The sequence below is a fragment of the Nannobrachium achirus genome (genome assembly GCF_963921795.1).
Source record: "Nannobrachium achirus genome assembly, chromosome: 11".
Lineage (NCBI taxonomy): Eukaryota > Metazoa > Chordata > Actinopteri > Myctophiformes > Myctophidae > Nannobrachium > Nannobrachium achirus.
Window position 1 is genome coordinate 5,640,937 of NC_137820.1, and position 15,223 is coordinate 5,656,159.

At 42.4% G+C, this 15,223-nt stretch overlaps 1 protein-coding gene across 1 annotated transcript in view; it reads left to right on the forward strand.

Annotated features, from left to right (window-relative positions):
- Nucleotides 1-367: 367 nt before the first annotated feature.
- The window catches only part of ppm1h (protein phosphatase, Mg2+/Mn2+ dependent, 1H), a 101,069-nt gene continuing 86,213 nt past the window's right edge, over nucleotides 368-15,223 (forward strand). The window contains exons 1-3 of the mRNA XM_080737430.1: nucleotides 368-470; nucleotides 2,384-2,533; nucleotides 4,823-4,942. Of these exons, the coding sequence (XP_080593556.1) occupies nucleotides 2,421-2,533; nucleotides 4,823-4,942 (233 nt within the window). The 5' untranslated portion in view covers nucleotides 368-470; nucleotides 2,384-2,420. The remainder of the gene's footprint in view (nucleotides 471-2,383; nucleotides 2,534-4,822; nucleotides 4,943-15,223) is intronic.

Genomic DNA, 15,223 nt, shown 5'->3' on the forward strand with positions numbered 1-15,223 from the left:
AAAATGTTCATTAGAAAGGGACGGCCTCCCAGCTTCTGCGAACCGGATCACATATCGTTCATTTCAAAGAGCCGTTCAAATGACTCGATTCGTTCTCGAACGTCCCACCTCTATAGTGTGTTGACATTTGTTTCCGCATTTCAGCTTCCATCATCATCATCATCATCATCATCCACTGACTGAGCCGTAGAGGAGGAACTGAATGAATTACACTCATATTGCTGTTATTATTATCCGTCAGCGTCAAGCTCTCTCCTCCAGACGCCGCTCTCCTCCGCACCGCGACGCGACGACGACGGCAGCAGCAGCAGCAGCAGCAGCAGCACCACCTTTGGGTGGTGGAAGAGAAGGTGGAGGACTGGAGAAGGTGGAGGATAGCCAGGAGGACAGGAGGACACTGAAGCAGCAGAGGACGCGGACCACGGACTCACGCTGCGGCAGCTATAGGGAAGCACCAGGAGGAACACCGGGTAGGCCAGTCTGTTGGGATTATTACATACATTACATACTGTATAGGGTCGTGTAATAGTGATTATATGTTGAACTAGAAATGACACAGTCATTATTAATCTGGTTGCACTTGTCGTTTTTAGCATAACTAAAGCCCCTTTTCCACTGGCATGGCCCAACACCACACCACACCACACCACACCACACCACAACACAACACAACACACTGCCCACTTGAAGTTGTGCCAGGTTTTCCCCACTACAAGGACCTGGGTAGAGTGGTGTGAAAGTGGTAGTTAGGCCCAACAGGGCCAAACACTTCATGATGACTGATCACTCACTGACTTCTCATTTAGAACACCAGGATATTGTTGTAATACATAATAGATTCTATTGTGTTACAGTCACTGTTATCATCTATTATAGTGTATTATAATTGTCATAGTATACTTTATAGTGTATAATCACAGTTATAATCCATTATAGTGCATTATAAGTAGGATAGTTATAATACAAAATTATATTGTATTATAATCACAGTTAAAAGGGTCAATTTCTTTGTTTCCAATAGGGCTACTTTAGTAGTGTAATGGAAAATGTAGATATTTTTATGTGGTGCAGTGTAGTGTGGCGCTAAAGCTGCAGTCGAAAAGGGGCTAAAGAATAATACATTACACCAACAAACAGGCTATTATAGCTACAAAGTTCAAACGACGTCTATATATTATTAGGATGTACGAAAGTCACACGAAAGACTCAAACTGACTCGCAATTGCAATTATATGTAAACAGAATAGTGGAAATAATAGTTGATTGCGATTATTTGAGTGACAAGTAATCGTCATGTAAAATGTCATTATCGTAACAGCCCTAGACATAATCTCAATTATTTTGTCATAATCGTTATGTTCAAAAATGTTCAAAAATAGTGGAAATAGCAGATCTACAAGCTCACAAGGTGTTGCGATGCATTGTGAGCTTGTAGATCGTCTATTTCCACTATCAGTGTTCTTTTCTTTAAGTATAATGTTATCAAATATTTAGGTCATTTGTCATATCTGCCAACTTTAAAGCAGAAATGTAACTGTCAGGCAAAACACACAATTAAATCGTTAATCGTTTTTATAAAGCTTTTTACTGATTGCTCCGTTTACCTACGTTATTTTGTCTAGATTGATAATTCTATGCATTTGATGTATTGATGTTGCTGCATTGATGTATGACCTGCTTATTGTATTGATGTATTACTTTGCTTATTGTAAGTCTCTCTGGATTAAGAGCGTCTGCTAAATGCCCTAAATTGCGATTATTTGAGTGACAATTAAATGAATCGTCATGTTAACCCATTCAGGCCTAGAATTATTGAATGCTTTAACTATTGAAAAATAGCAGATATACAAGCTTGTAGATCTGCTATTTTTGAAAAAGTCGTGAAAATGTGTGCAAATCTTTGAATATATGTATTTTTAAAGCAAACGTTTGTAACTCAAACTTTGCTTCTGGGGGGTCCCTGGGACTAGATATTTTGAGATGGGGGTCCGTGGCCAAATAAATATCAGTTTGGGGGTCCTTCACATGAAAAGGTTTGAGAACCACTGACATAGTAGTCTCTCAAGACTACTATGACAGACTAACTGAGCTCCAGTTAAGTGAAAAGGACCTTTTCTTTGACGATGGCTGGCCAGATTGCTGACATAGAAACGTAGGTTTTTCAAAAAACCTTAGAAGGATTCAAAAGACACTTATAGAATCGGGTAAAAATTCTAATTTTCACGATTTTTCAAAAATAGCAGATCTACAAGCTCGCAGCGCGGCACTCGGTGCCGTGCTATGAGCTTGTATATCTGCTATTTTTCAATAGTTAAAGCATAAAATAATGATACACAAAATGTGTGCCCGTTCTAAATGGGTTAAAATGTCATGATGGTGCCAGCCCCACCGGCAGGAGGACCCCCACCACCACCGCCACCATGCTGACGCGGGTGAAGTCGGCCGTGGCCAGCCTGATGGGTGGCATGATGACCGGCGGCGGGGGCGACGGGCACATCGGCTCGGAGCTGCCGCTCAAGTTCCCCTACACCAGGTATAGGGCTGGGCGATAGGGTGATAAATATCGTTGAGACGATGCAATGTCTCCACGATATGCCTTTTTCAGAGATATCGTATATATATATATATCGTGATACAATGAAAATCCTGTTGAGTTGTTAATACAGAGATTCATTTAAACCTGCATCTTGGTCTAAATGAGTAGTTCTCAAATGAATAGTGTCAAGGTCTCCACTTAACTCTTGACTGTGTACAAATGAAACCAAATGGATTTGGTTTCATTTGTATACTGTCAGAGTTACATACTTGTAAGAGTCAATTTAGACCTCCCAAAAGGAACCCAGAGAGTCCCTGGACCCGGGAGCGTGTCGCTGTTACTACTAGGGATGGCCAAATGGAGATTTTTTCTTAACCGATAACTGAAAGGCCTTATCAGTTAATTAACCGTTAACCGTTAAGGAAATGTCTTCAAAAATGCGTTAAGGAAATGCGCTATTTTAGCGATTTAAAAAAGGAAAATACACCCGTTTTTCCCCATAATAAAGTGCCATATTTACACATTACAAACAATAAAACTAGGAGAAACAAGTATACAAATGTTTTCTAAAAGAAATGTGTTTTTGCAAAGAAACGGTGGCATTGAAATGATCAGTCTGTAATGTGATGCGCTTTCGCCAGGCACGTGCGCACATACAGCAAAGGGGGCTGGAGCCCTTAACTTTTATCAACAGAATTGTCCACCAAAATGCCATTCAGCCCATCCCTCTCTAACATTCTGTGCACTCCCTGGCTATCGCCTAACAAAACAGCCTCAGCGAGATGCTCGTATGTAGAGCAATAACTTTCAATCGTATGACTTTTGGAATGGTTGAATCGGCTAAACGTGATGTCCATTTCATTAATTTTCTTCTCTCTCGTCCGTGTTTTGTGTGTGCTGAAGCAGCGATCATTGAATTTGCGACTCTGAGCTCAGCTTTGTTATTTTCGCATATCCTACTCTGTAACCAAGACGACTTTAGCGTTCCTCACGTCATCAACATGTAACATTAGAAAGTTGTGTTTAAGCTCTTCTTAAACGGGATTCAATGTGACGGGGTCTGTTTTGTAAAATCCAATCGACGACAGAGCATTTGTTGAACAAGTCAGCGTGTACGACTCGCGTCGCAGACTCGCAGTTGCGTGAATGCATGGATGTTACACAGACATTTGTGTCCCAGAAATGTGTGACCACAGCGCGTATAGTTGCATGGTTGTCATTGGTTGATGACTTGATGTTGCGTAGATATTGGTGTACGGGGCTTTTGGTGTGACACATGGGTTGATTTCCTTTTTCTTTTCTTTTTTATCGGTCAAAATTGACCGTTAGTGCTTACCGGTAACCAATTTCTTATCGGTTTAACGGTAACGGTTGACCGTTGGCCATCCCTAGTTACTACATCTCATCTTTTCGACACCCGACTCTAACCCTCACCCTAACTTAACCTCCGTGGAGTGAGTCGCTAACCCTCCGGTCGAAATGATGGGCGTTCGCAAAAGCGAGATTTCCCCCCCTGGACCCCACTTATTTTTGGACACTGCTCCTACAGATTTTGGCCTAAAATCACATTATCTCTAAAGTCATGTCATCAACATGGATCTGTCCCATTTCCCATATTCCCTCCTGATTGGCTACGATTGCCTTCTAAAGTTTGTGTATGCGACCTGGCGGTCGCTTATCTCCCGATTAGGGAGTCTTACTGATCTAAATGGTCTGTTACTCCTTTTTCTTTTAGTTTTTGTTACCTTGTAATAACCATAACAATCAACATGGAAAAAAAGAATCATGATAAGATTGCGTATCGTGATACATCTTTGACACATATGGTGATGGTATACTAGGGATGGGACGATACGCGATATTATCGTTTATCATGATAAAAAACACTCACGATAATCATATTGTGGAGATTTAATTTATCGTGATATCGTCCTCCGTCATGCACTGGGATCAATTCACCTTTTATTTGATGAGCTGCATATCCGGTACCACTTAAACCCTCTAGAGTTGGTAAAAGGTATTCATAATATACATGCTTGATACAGTCTTTTTTTCACACTCTATCAAATGTCATTGCCAAAAAAAATAGCAGATCTACAAGCTCACAACGCGTCGCAGCGCGACGCGTTGTGAGCTTGTAGATCTGCAATTTTTTTGGCAAATGTTCCGCCCCCCAGGATAATGGATTTTGATTATCGTGATAATATCGTAAATCGCGATTTCTTTTGTCACAACAATCGTGATATGACCATATTTTCATATGGTCCCATCCCTCCCCTCCACCAGGCCGGACTTCCTGGGCCTGTCCGCGGACGAGGTGGAGTGCAGCGCGGACCATGTGGCCAGACCCATCCTCATCCTCAAGGAGACCAAGAGGAGGCTGCCCTGGAGCACCGGCTACGCAGAGTGAGTCCTTTTGTGTGTTGTTATACCGTGTTTATTACTTGTCATGCAGAGCGCGCAAGTACTGTCATCGTCTGGGTATGGTGCATGATATGCACAATAGCATCAAAGAGATTAAAAAATTCAGCTAAAAGCAAGAGTAAAGAAATAGGTCTTGAGCTGTGCTTTAAAGCTATCCACAGAGGCACCCTGGCCACAATATCCGCTGTGGGCTGCAGCATAACTGAAGTGGTGGTAGTGCTGCGGTTAAGAGAAGCTACGTCTCACAGTGTAGGTCTGTTTACATCCCCCAGCGAAACAAACCGAAACAGATTGTAGCTCTTAACTCACTCTTAATAGGTGAAACTTTGTCAGAATCCATGTTTTTGTTTGGATATTGTTTATTACGAGCACAATCGAAGGGTCAGGAGAAGTAGAGCAGTTTTTTTTCGCCAGCAGGGAATACACCACACTGTGACGGGTTCGAAGCCGGGTGGGTAGGTTCGGATCACCTCCGTTACATTGGTGCCGTGACCCGGATCCGGGCTTCCCCGTAGGAGGGGGTCAAAGGGGGGTGAGTGTGACGGAGAGAGTCGCAGCCCCAGCCTGAAGCCACAAAAGTCTAGTATCTGCCCTCGTTCCATAGGGATATCACTTTGGAGTAATGGTTAAAGGGCCAGTTCACCTCTGGGACAACCAGATCTTATTTTATTGTTGTTTGGGACACGATCAACACAATCCTGAGTTATGTGTTCAATCTGTGTTTTGAGATATTTTAGGATTTCAGCACAATGATGATGCATTTTGCAGACCCGGGTTCGAAGCCGGGTGGGGAGGTTCGGATCACCTCGTGGCGTGCTCTGCTTGTGCACAAGTAGGCCATGTGTGGCCTGCTGTGAGGCGCAAGTTGGCATCTTGACAGAGTGCAGTTCTTGTTATTTATGATCCAACACGTACATTACTTCAGTGAACCTCCTCTTTGTCTAGTGATTTTCATCCCTTTTAACATCATCAAGGTCCATTATTTATTTGGCATTGATTTGAGCCATGGAGCACCATTTGATGAAATGTATTTATTCTCTCAGACCCAAAAAATTTAATATTTTGTTGTTGATGGGTAAGATTTTGTCCACAATTCCATGCTGTATTGATGTGGGCATCCGCAAGGGTCCATTTGGTTTCAAGAGTTAAAGATCTATAAGGGTCCATTTGGTGACCAACTCTCCATCATTTAGCGGGGGACCACCTGGAACCCCCTCAAGGGCCACTGGTGGTCCCCGGACCACTGGTTGAGAACCACTGTTCTATGTCTTGTCTGTCTGTCTGTCTGTCTGTCTGTCTGTCTGTCTGTCTGTCTGTCTGTCTGTCTGGACCATCCTCATAACCATCAAGCATCTATCTATTCATTATTGCGCTTGATTTGTATGAATTGGATGTCAAACTGGTTTATATGAGCACAGCAACGGCTATGCGGAGTGAGTTTTATATTTGCCTGGCTCCAGACCATAGACCCGCCCACTCTCTGAGCGGACTGGTTCTCTTGGTCTGGTGTAACTTGTCATATGACGCTAAAGTTTCTCTGGTTTAGGCAGAACCAAGCCAATGAGAGTCGGAGCCTCTTGAAAATCAACAGAAACAGTGGAGGGGGGAGCTCAGCCAAAGCTCTTAATTGCTCCCTTTGAACTTCAAAGGGGGTTGTGCACACCTCGTTAGCATCAAAGACAACGACCTGTCTGATGCCTGTCATATAGGGGAGGGGGAGGGGGGAATGTTGTTGTGTACACACAAGTCAAACACAACCCCTCCCACCAGATCTCTTGTGATTGGGAATTTCAAATTTCAAATCCCCTCCCCTTTGAAATCTCTTGTCAATGGGACAATGTCAGACTCAAGCTCAGCGCAGAGTTTGAAGGCTAAGTTTTATATAGGTCTACCATGTTTATTACGAGGCACCCAACACAACCCACACCACACCACACCACACCACACCACACCACACCACACCACACCACACCACACCACACCACACCACACACAGCAGCATGTCTGTCTGGCTGTCTGGCTGTCTGTGGTCTCCATCATCATCAAAACACCAGGCTTTTCTCTTGGCAGATGAGTAAGCCTGGCTACGCGAGGCTAGTATGTACAGTAGGTGACAGAGTTTTTTGAAGACCGTAGCCCTGATACGGCTGGGAATCTGGGAATGTATGTAGGTGACACATACAGCCAATGAGGGACCAGCATTCCTGGTGATGATATCAGCAGAGTTTGGTACATTGTATATAAGAGTGCTCTTGGTAATGTCACCACCATCATTGTACATAATACTTCATTGAAGGATATCTAACTGGGCAGGGGTAATTATTATTACCAGTAAGACTCCCTAATCGGGAGATAAGCGACCGTCTGGTCACAGTGTGATTTTAGGCCAAAATGTGTAGGAGCAGTGTCCAAAAATGTGTTTGAAAAAATCGGCCTGATGGTGACGCTATATGGGACAGATCCATGTTGATGAGATGAGTGTAGACATACTGTATACCGATGTGCGTGATTTTAGGGCAAAATCTGTAGGAGCAGTGTCCAAAAATGTGTTTGAAAAAATCAGCCTGATGGTGGCGACATTTTAGATTTAGATTTTACACACCTATTGATTAGAATGTTCTTATTCTGATCATAAGGCTATAGCATCCTATTGGAGAAATATCCGTTTCCACCAGAACAGACTAAAATTAACGTTATACTTGACGTGTAACCACTTGAACCCCAGCATGCCTATTCTGGGGGGAAGGTTCACCAAAAATAGCCGATCTACAAGCTCACAACGCGTCACAACGTGACCGATCTACAACGTGACCGATCTACAAGCTCACAACGCGTCACAACGTGACCGATCTACAACGTGACCGATCTACAACGTGACCGATCTACAAGCTCACAACGCGTCACAACGTGACACGTTGTGAGCTTGTAGATCGGCTATTTTTGGTGAAGAGTGTTGTCATAGATAGAAACATAACTCATCAAGTACAGTGCAAATCAGGTCTGTTTTACTAAGCCTAGTGAAGTGATATTGATGAATTCAAAATATTATCAAATTATCTCGCGGCACCCCTGGACTGGCATCACGGCACCCCAGGGTGCCCCGTCACCCACTTTGAAAACCCCTGGGCTATTATAGCACTGAATCTCAGTTCCCAGGTTTTATTCATAATATGTATGACACTGATTTACTGTGACACTATGGCACTGTGTAATGTCCACTAGTATTAGTGGTTCTCAAACGTTTTATTTTCGAAGACCCCCATAATAACTCTTATGGGGGTTACAGACCTGTAATGGTCATTTAGGGCTAGTTCTTTGTTTCTAAGTCCGTGGCTAAAATGTTATTGTGACACAAATGTCCACCGCAAGCCAGTATGGCGACGACCCCTGCAAACCGGTTAAAATACTTGGTCTTCAAGGCTGGTAGCTGCTGTCAGAAGCCATATTGTTTTGACCAATTATTCTCAACCTTTTTTTTTTTATTTCAGGGACCCCCAGTTTGATATGAGTTAGGTTTTGATAGTTTGCAAAATAAATGGTAGAGTAGTACGATAATACGATGATGCTAAAAGGATGACACAAAAAGCCCAGAGGGCTTGTTTCTAGGGCTGTCACGATTATGACATTTTACATGACGATTAATCGTCACTCAAATAATTGCGATTAACGATTTAATTGTGTTTTTTGTAGTTGACAATTACATTTCTGTTTGGCTTTTAGGCTTTGAAGTTGCACATGGCAGATATGACACTTAACCTAAATATGCAAAGAAATGAGAAGAACATTGATAGTGGAAATAGATGATCTACAAGCTCACAACGCATCGCATCGTGATGCGTTGTGAGCTTGTAGATCTGCTATTTCCACAATTTTTGAAAATGTTTGGAAATAATGTGAACATGTTTCAACATGGAAAATAATTGCGATTAGAAGATTATGTAATAATTTTGACAGGCCTACTTGTGGCCTGGCCATTGTGGTCCTGTGTATTCAATTAATCATGAATGGATGGCCATTTAATACCTTTTTTGTCATATCTCTGGGACAGTGAGGTCCCAATCACCCTACACTGTGAAGTCTTAATTTAACTCGTAGAGTGTAGGCTACAAATGAAACCCAATGGCTGAGAACCAAGTGTCTTAACTAGATGCCAAATGTTGTATTCTCTTCGGAGAACCTCTAGTCTAGTGTCTTAACACATCTGGTGCCAACCCAGAGTTTCCAGAGTTTGTATTGGTACCACCCCTGTGCCAACCCAGAGTTTTTTTTTTCTTTAATTTTTTTTTTTTTTTTTTTTTTTAATTTTTTTTTGGACCTCCAGAAATGTATTAGGCATGATCACGATCGTGAAATTGCATGTTTAACCCCCCATACCAACCCATTCTTTCAAACATGGCAGCCATGTTTGTTTACATCTGAAGAAAACATAATGGCTGCTAGATCATGAATGCCCGAACGGATTTTCCAAGCGGATTCTTTTTTTTTGAAAGCTGTGAACAGCCTGCACACACGTGGTGCATGATCTAGGCATGGGCGTGCACGATCCGTGCACTATAAATTACATGGAAGTCTATGGAGACCATGGCATCTTGGATTTTTAAGGAGAAAAAATGATTGCAACGTAAGTGTTAACTAGATGCCAAATGTTGTATTTTGAATATATATATATATATAAAAACATTAATATGTAATAACAGCATTATGGTTAAGACTAGGGATGGTCCGATCAGGTTTTTTGGAACCGATCACCGAGCACCGATCACAAAAGTTTGATCACCCGATACCGATCAATCACCGATCCGATCAAGTTATTATTTATATATTATTTATATTTTCTAAATGTTAATGTTTTAACTTTAATTAATTAATTCACTCATGAATTCATTTATATATTTGCCTTATAGTTATTTACCAGCATTACTATGTATTTATTATCATAGCAGTAACTAATTATTCCTTCAGCACTGTGGAAATCAATACCCCAAAATGGCCTCAAGTGGGCATACTGAACGGCTGGTTGATCGGATGCACCGATCGGATCGGATCGGTGAATTTACCTTTTGATCTAAACCACCGATTATCGCCGATCACACTTTGATCGGCCCAGTCCGATCCATTGCCGATTGATCGGTAACATCTCTAGTTAAGACCTAATAGCCTATAGTCCTTAATAAAAAAGTACAAGATTGTAGTCTGTATAACATCATATTGTGAGCAGTGCAGTGGTTAATATTACTGGTGTTATGAGTCCTAATCTAATCTCTCTCGCAGTGTGGGGTTGTGTTCACAGCTGTGGAGTCCTCTCGTAATCATATAAGCTTTAGTATGTTACGCAATACGTGGAATGGAGAGAACTTCTGACCGACCCACTCACTGACTGACTGACTGACTGACTGACTGACTGACTGACTGACTGACTGACTCACTCACTCTGTACGGGTACACATTATTGTGTATCATTATTTAATGCACCGAGTGCCGCACTGCGAGCTTGTAGATCTGCTATTTTTGAAAAATTGTGAAAATTAGAATTTTGACCCGATTCTATAAGTGTCTTTTGAATCCTCCTTAAAGGTTTTTTGAAAAACCTATGTTTCTATGTCAGCAATCTGGCCAGCCATCGTCAAAGAAAAGGTCCTTTTCACTTAACTGGCGCTCAGTTAGTCTGTTCTTGAGAGACTACTATGTCAGTGGTTCTCAAACTTTTTCATGTGAAAGACCCCCAAAATGATATGTATTTGGCCATGGACCCCCTTCTCAAAATATTTAGTTCCAGGGACCACCCAGAAGCAACATTTTAGTTATACAAACGTTCGCTTTAAAAATACATTTATTCCATTGAAAATGGTTTAGAATAAAGTTTAGAGCCCCCCCAAAAAAACTCAATCTATTCTGTCGGCGGCGCAACGTATTCCGTGGTGCCGATCCCGATCTAGTCCGGGATTTTTAATAAAATGAATTAATTAATCGGAGGCCTCAACGAAGCCCCGGGCCGCGATTCTGTTTACATCGGCCCGTAATTGGGTAACGCTGCCGCACCGCGCCGCCGACTCCAATACAAACTCACATCTTTAGAGACCTTTTTATCTGAACTGTGTTCCCAGGGCAGCGACAAAGTTTTTTTGCGGCTAAATAGCTTCAGATCGGGCTTCTAAAAAATAAAGAAGCCAATAGCTAACTGTTAGCTCACTTCCTCCGGTCTTCATTCATAACAGTGTTTGCAGTGAAAGCCTAAGCCACTTCTGCCTGTGTAGACGGAAGTTAGAGCGAAGGCCTATGGAGAAATGTCTGGCACTCTAGTGGCACCTTATGGCCCCTGGCAGTAAGTGGTTTAAAATATAATTATTTTGGGGGCTGCGGCCTGAAAAGGTTGAGGACCACTGGTCTACTCTGATGATGTATAGGCCTGTCACAATTATTACATAATCGTCTAATCGCAATTATTTTGTCATAATTATCATAATCGTTTCCATGTTGAAAAATGTTAATTTCTCTTCAAACAATAGCGGAAATAGCAGATCTACGTGTGACGCGTTGTGAGCTTGTGGATCTGCTATTTCTACTATCAATGTTCTTTTTAGGCTAAATATGTATTTTTAGACACAATGAGTAGACAAATTCTTTATTATTTACAGCAACACTACAAGCCCCCAACAAGTCAGTGCATGTTGGAGGCTTATTGTGTGTAAAAAATACACATTTAGCCACTTGGCACGCATGCCCCCAACCACTGAACTCAAACTCTCTAAATTGGCCTAAAACGATAGAAAAGAAGTGAATGAAAACATTTTAACACTCATCTTTTCTTTTCTCTAATTTCAATCTAAAATATGAATCCTTGTTGTAAAAAAAAAACAAAGTTGTCCTTTAATTAAATTATTTTAATTGTGTGCCAGCTCTGGTTGGCATCATCACCAGCCAGGAGCGGGCACGAACGCCACGCCATGCCTGCCTGCCTGGGGGATGTGTCAACAACTGGTGGATCAGCAGGCCTTGCTGTTGTGAAATCACACTTATGGAGGTGGGAGATGCAGAGATAGATAGATAGATAGATAGATAGATACCTTTATTATCCCAAGGGGGAAATTCAGTTGTCCAGTTGTAGCACAGCAGTATACAGTTATTTACAAAGTTACAGAGAAGTAAGAAAAAAAGATAGATAAGAGGAAAAAAAAAAATAAGAGCAGTACAGTACCAATAAAGAGAAGGTGCATCAATAGAGGGGGCGAATAATATATAAATATATATACATAAAGTGTCTTACAAAAAGAGACCGTAACAGTCAATGCTAGTTAGTGCAACAAGTATCTCACTGTCATTGTTAAACAAAGCAAAATACTCAGAAACTACCAACACAACCTAATCTCTGTGCGAAAAAAAAACAAAAAAACAAAACAGCTCAGAGAAGAAGAAACTAGGAAGCGTGTCACCGCAAGACGCACATGAGCACTCTCCCTGGAAGGTCCTTAGGGGTCAAAGTCAATACAGCAATAGTTCCGTCAGTCTAAGTTAGGAAGGAAGACCTTTTCAATCGTCCGTTATGTGTCTCGTTGTACAGCTTAAGTGCAGCCGGTACGAGAGAGAGAGAGAGAGAGAGAGAGAGAGAGAGAGAGAGAGAGAGAGAGAGAGAGAGAGAGAGAGAGAGAGAGAGAGAGAGAGAGAGAGAGAGAGAGAGAGAGAGAGAGAGAGAGAGAGAGAGAGTCCTTTACTGAGATGCTGTGCTTGCTGGTGCACTTCCACTTATCATGGTGGTAAGCATGAGGTTGGATGCCTGTGAGTCAGCATTTAACCCATTCAGAACGGGTACAGATTGTGTATCTTTATTTTATGCTTTAACTATTGAAAAATAGCAGATATACAAGCTCACAGCGCGGCACCGAGTGCCGCGCTGTGAGCTTGTAGATCTGCTATTTTTGAAAAATCGTGAAAATTATAATTTTGACCCGATTCTATAAGTGTCTTTTGAATCCTTCTAAGATTTTTTGAAAAAAACCTATGTTTCTATGTCAGCAATCTGGCCAGCCATCGTCAAAGAAAAGGTCCTTTTCACTTAACTGGAGCTCAGTTGGTCTGTTCTTGAGAGACTACTATGTCAGTGGTTCTCAAACCTTTTCATGTGAAGGACCCCCAAAATGACATATATTTGGCCACGGACCCCCATCTCAAAATGTTTAATTCCAGTGACCCCCAGAAGCTAAATTTTAATTTAGTTTTTGGCTTAAAAAATACATGTAGTATTCAAAGATTTGCACACATTTTCACATCTTTAAAAAAAATAGCAGATCTACAAGCTTGCAGCGTGGCACTCGGTGCTGCGCTGTGAGCTTGTATATCTTCTATTTTTCAATAGCTAACGTATACAATAATTAAGGCCCCTCCACCTTGGGCCCTAGTAACTCAGTCCCACTTTCCCCCCCAGTGTGACGCCCCTGGATGGATGGTTGCCCACAGAACATCCTGGCTCACTGCTTAGTTCTCATCAGTGCTGGGTTCTCTTGGGGACCCTGTCCTAACCAGGGCTCCAAATGGACACTTAGTTCTCATCAGTGCTGGGTTCTCTATCCTAACCAGGGCTCCAAATGGACACTTAGTTCTCATCAGTGCTGGGTTCTCTATCCTAACCAGGGCTCCAAATGGACACTTAGTTCTCATCAGTGCTGGGTTCTCTATCCTAACCAGGGCTCCAAATGGACACTTAGTTCTCATCAGTGCTGGGTTCTCTATCCTAACCAGGGCTCCAAATGGACACTTAGTTCTCATCAGTGCTGGGTTCTCTATCCTAACCAGGGCTCCAAATGGACACTTAGCGGGTCTGTACGTGGCTCTCAGAGTTAGAGCTGTGCACTCTAAGGGTGCGTTCAAACCTGGGTAATTCGAGCGGCGTGATTTCCAAACAAAGTGAATGCAAAGACGAGACTGGGCGCGGCACGAACGATCCGAAACGGGCCGGCGCGAACCGGCGCTTCGGTATCTTCGGCCATTCCCCAGTTGGAGAATACAACTAAAGCGACCTTCGCTTCCCCCCCCCCCCCCGACTCCACCCATCGCGTCCTGACAGCCAATCAGCGTTGATGTTGTCCGGAGATACGGAAAAGTTTTGGGTGTTTGGTTTCCCTTTTTTACCAGGTGTTTCGCCTTCGACATCATTTGTTTCCAACACTGACCAGTGCGACCAAAACGAAGCGATTGAAGCGACTAGAAGCAAATTTCTAAAACGGCTAGTTCCATTCCTTGATTCTGATTGGCTGGTTCACTGGTTGCTGTGGTATATGAGACTATAACCCACACCTTGAATCAGTTTATATCAAACCCAGGTGCATTATTTCTTTCCACAGTGCACCAATTATCTGCACCTGTGTTGTTTCTGCAGGCTGGCCGGGAACTACTTTCTTGTAGCTGGGGACTACTTTCTTGCAAAGCAGACCTTATTGCGTATTATTAGTGAAATAGAACAGTTTTAATTGGTACATGTCTATGATTTTTCATGTTGCCATATTGTAACCGTTTTAGAAAAGCAATAAGCCACGTGAGGCATGTGGTTACCTGTATTTTACACCGGCTGAGAGGCGTAGGGAGACACTCGGCTTCGCCTCGTGTCTCCCTACGCCTCTCAGCCGGTGTAAAATACCAGGTAACCACTCGCCTCTTGTGGCTTATTGCTTCAATATCTCCTTGAATGCACCGTAACTGTAACTTTCTTCTTCTACCCTGGATTGTTTTGATTGAGTATTTTATTAGACAAAAATGGAGAACAGTACAAGTATAGTCAGTACAATAAATGAGTACAGTACAAGCACAGTTAACAATTTTGCTGCCATTTTAAACATAGCTGTAGTAAGCAGCTGCCAAATTGTCCTTACCTTTTAACGTGGGCACGTGCACGCATAGTGCATGATCTGTGCGCAACTCATGTAGTAGACCGGTAGACAAGATGACAGCTTTCGAATAAAAAAAAATCCATTCGAATAGACAAATCCGTTGCCAGGCAGTTACCCCTGCTGAATCTGCCAGTGTTACATAAGAAAACATTGGAAATGATAACACGTAGACACGTTCACGCACATAGCAGACGATATGTGCACGGATCATATGCCAGGCGGGCACAAGAAACAAACAGCTATCAAATAAAATAAAAAAAACACATGAAAAAAGACGATGAAATGACCGTGCTGCTCCTTCCTCTGTTTACAATGTAAACAGATGGGACGGAAGCTACGATTGGGCCTTGGACAGGATACGGAAACCTAGATCCGGTCAGAACCG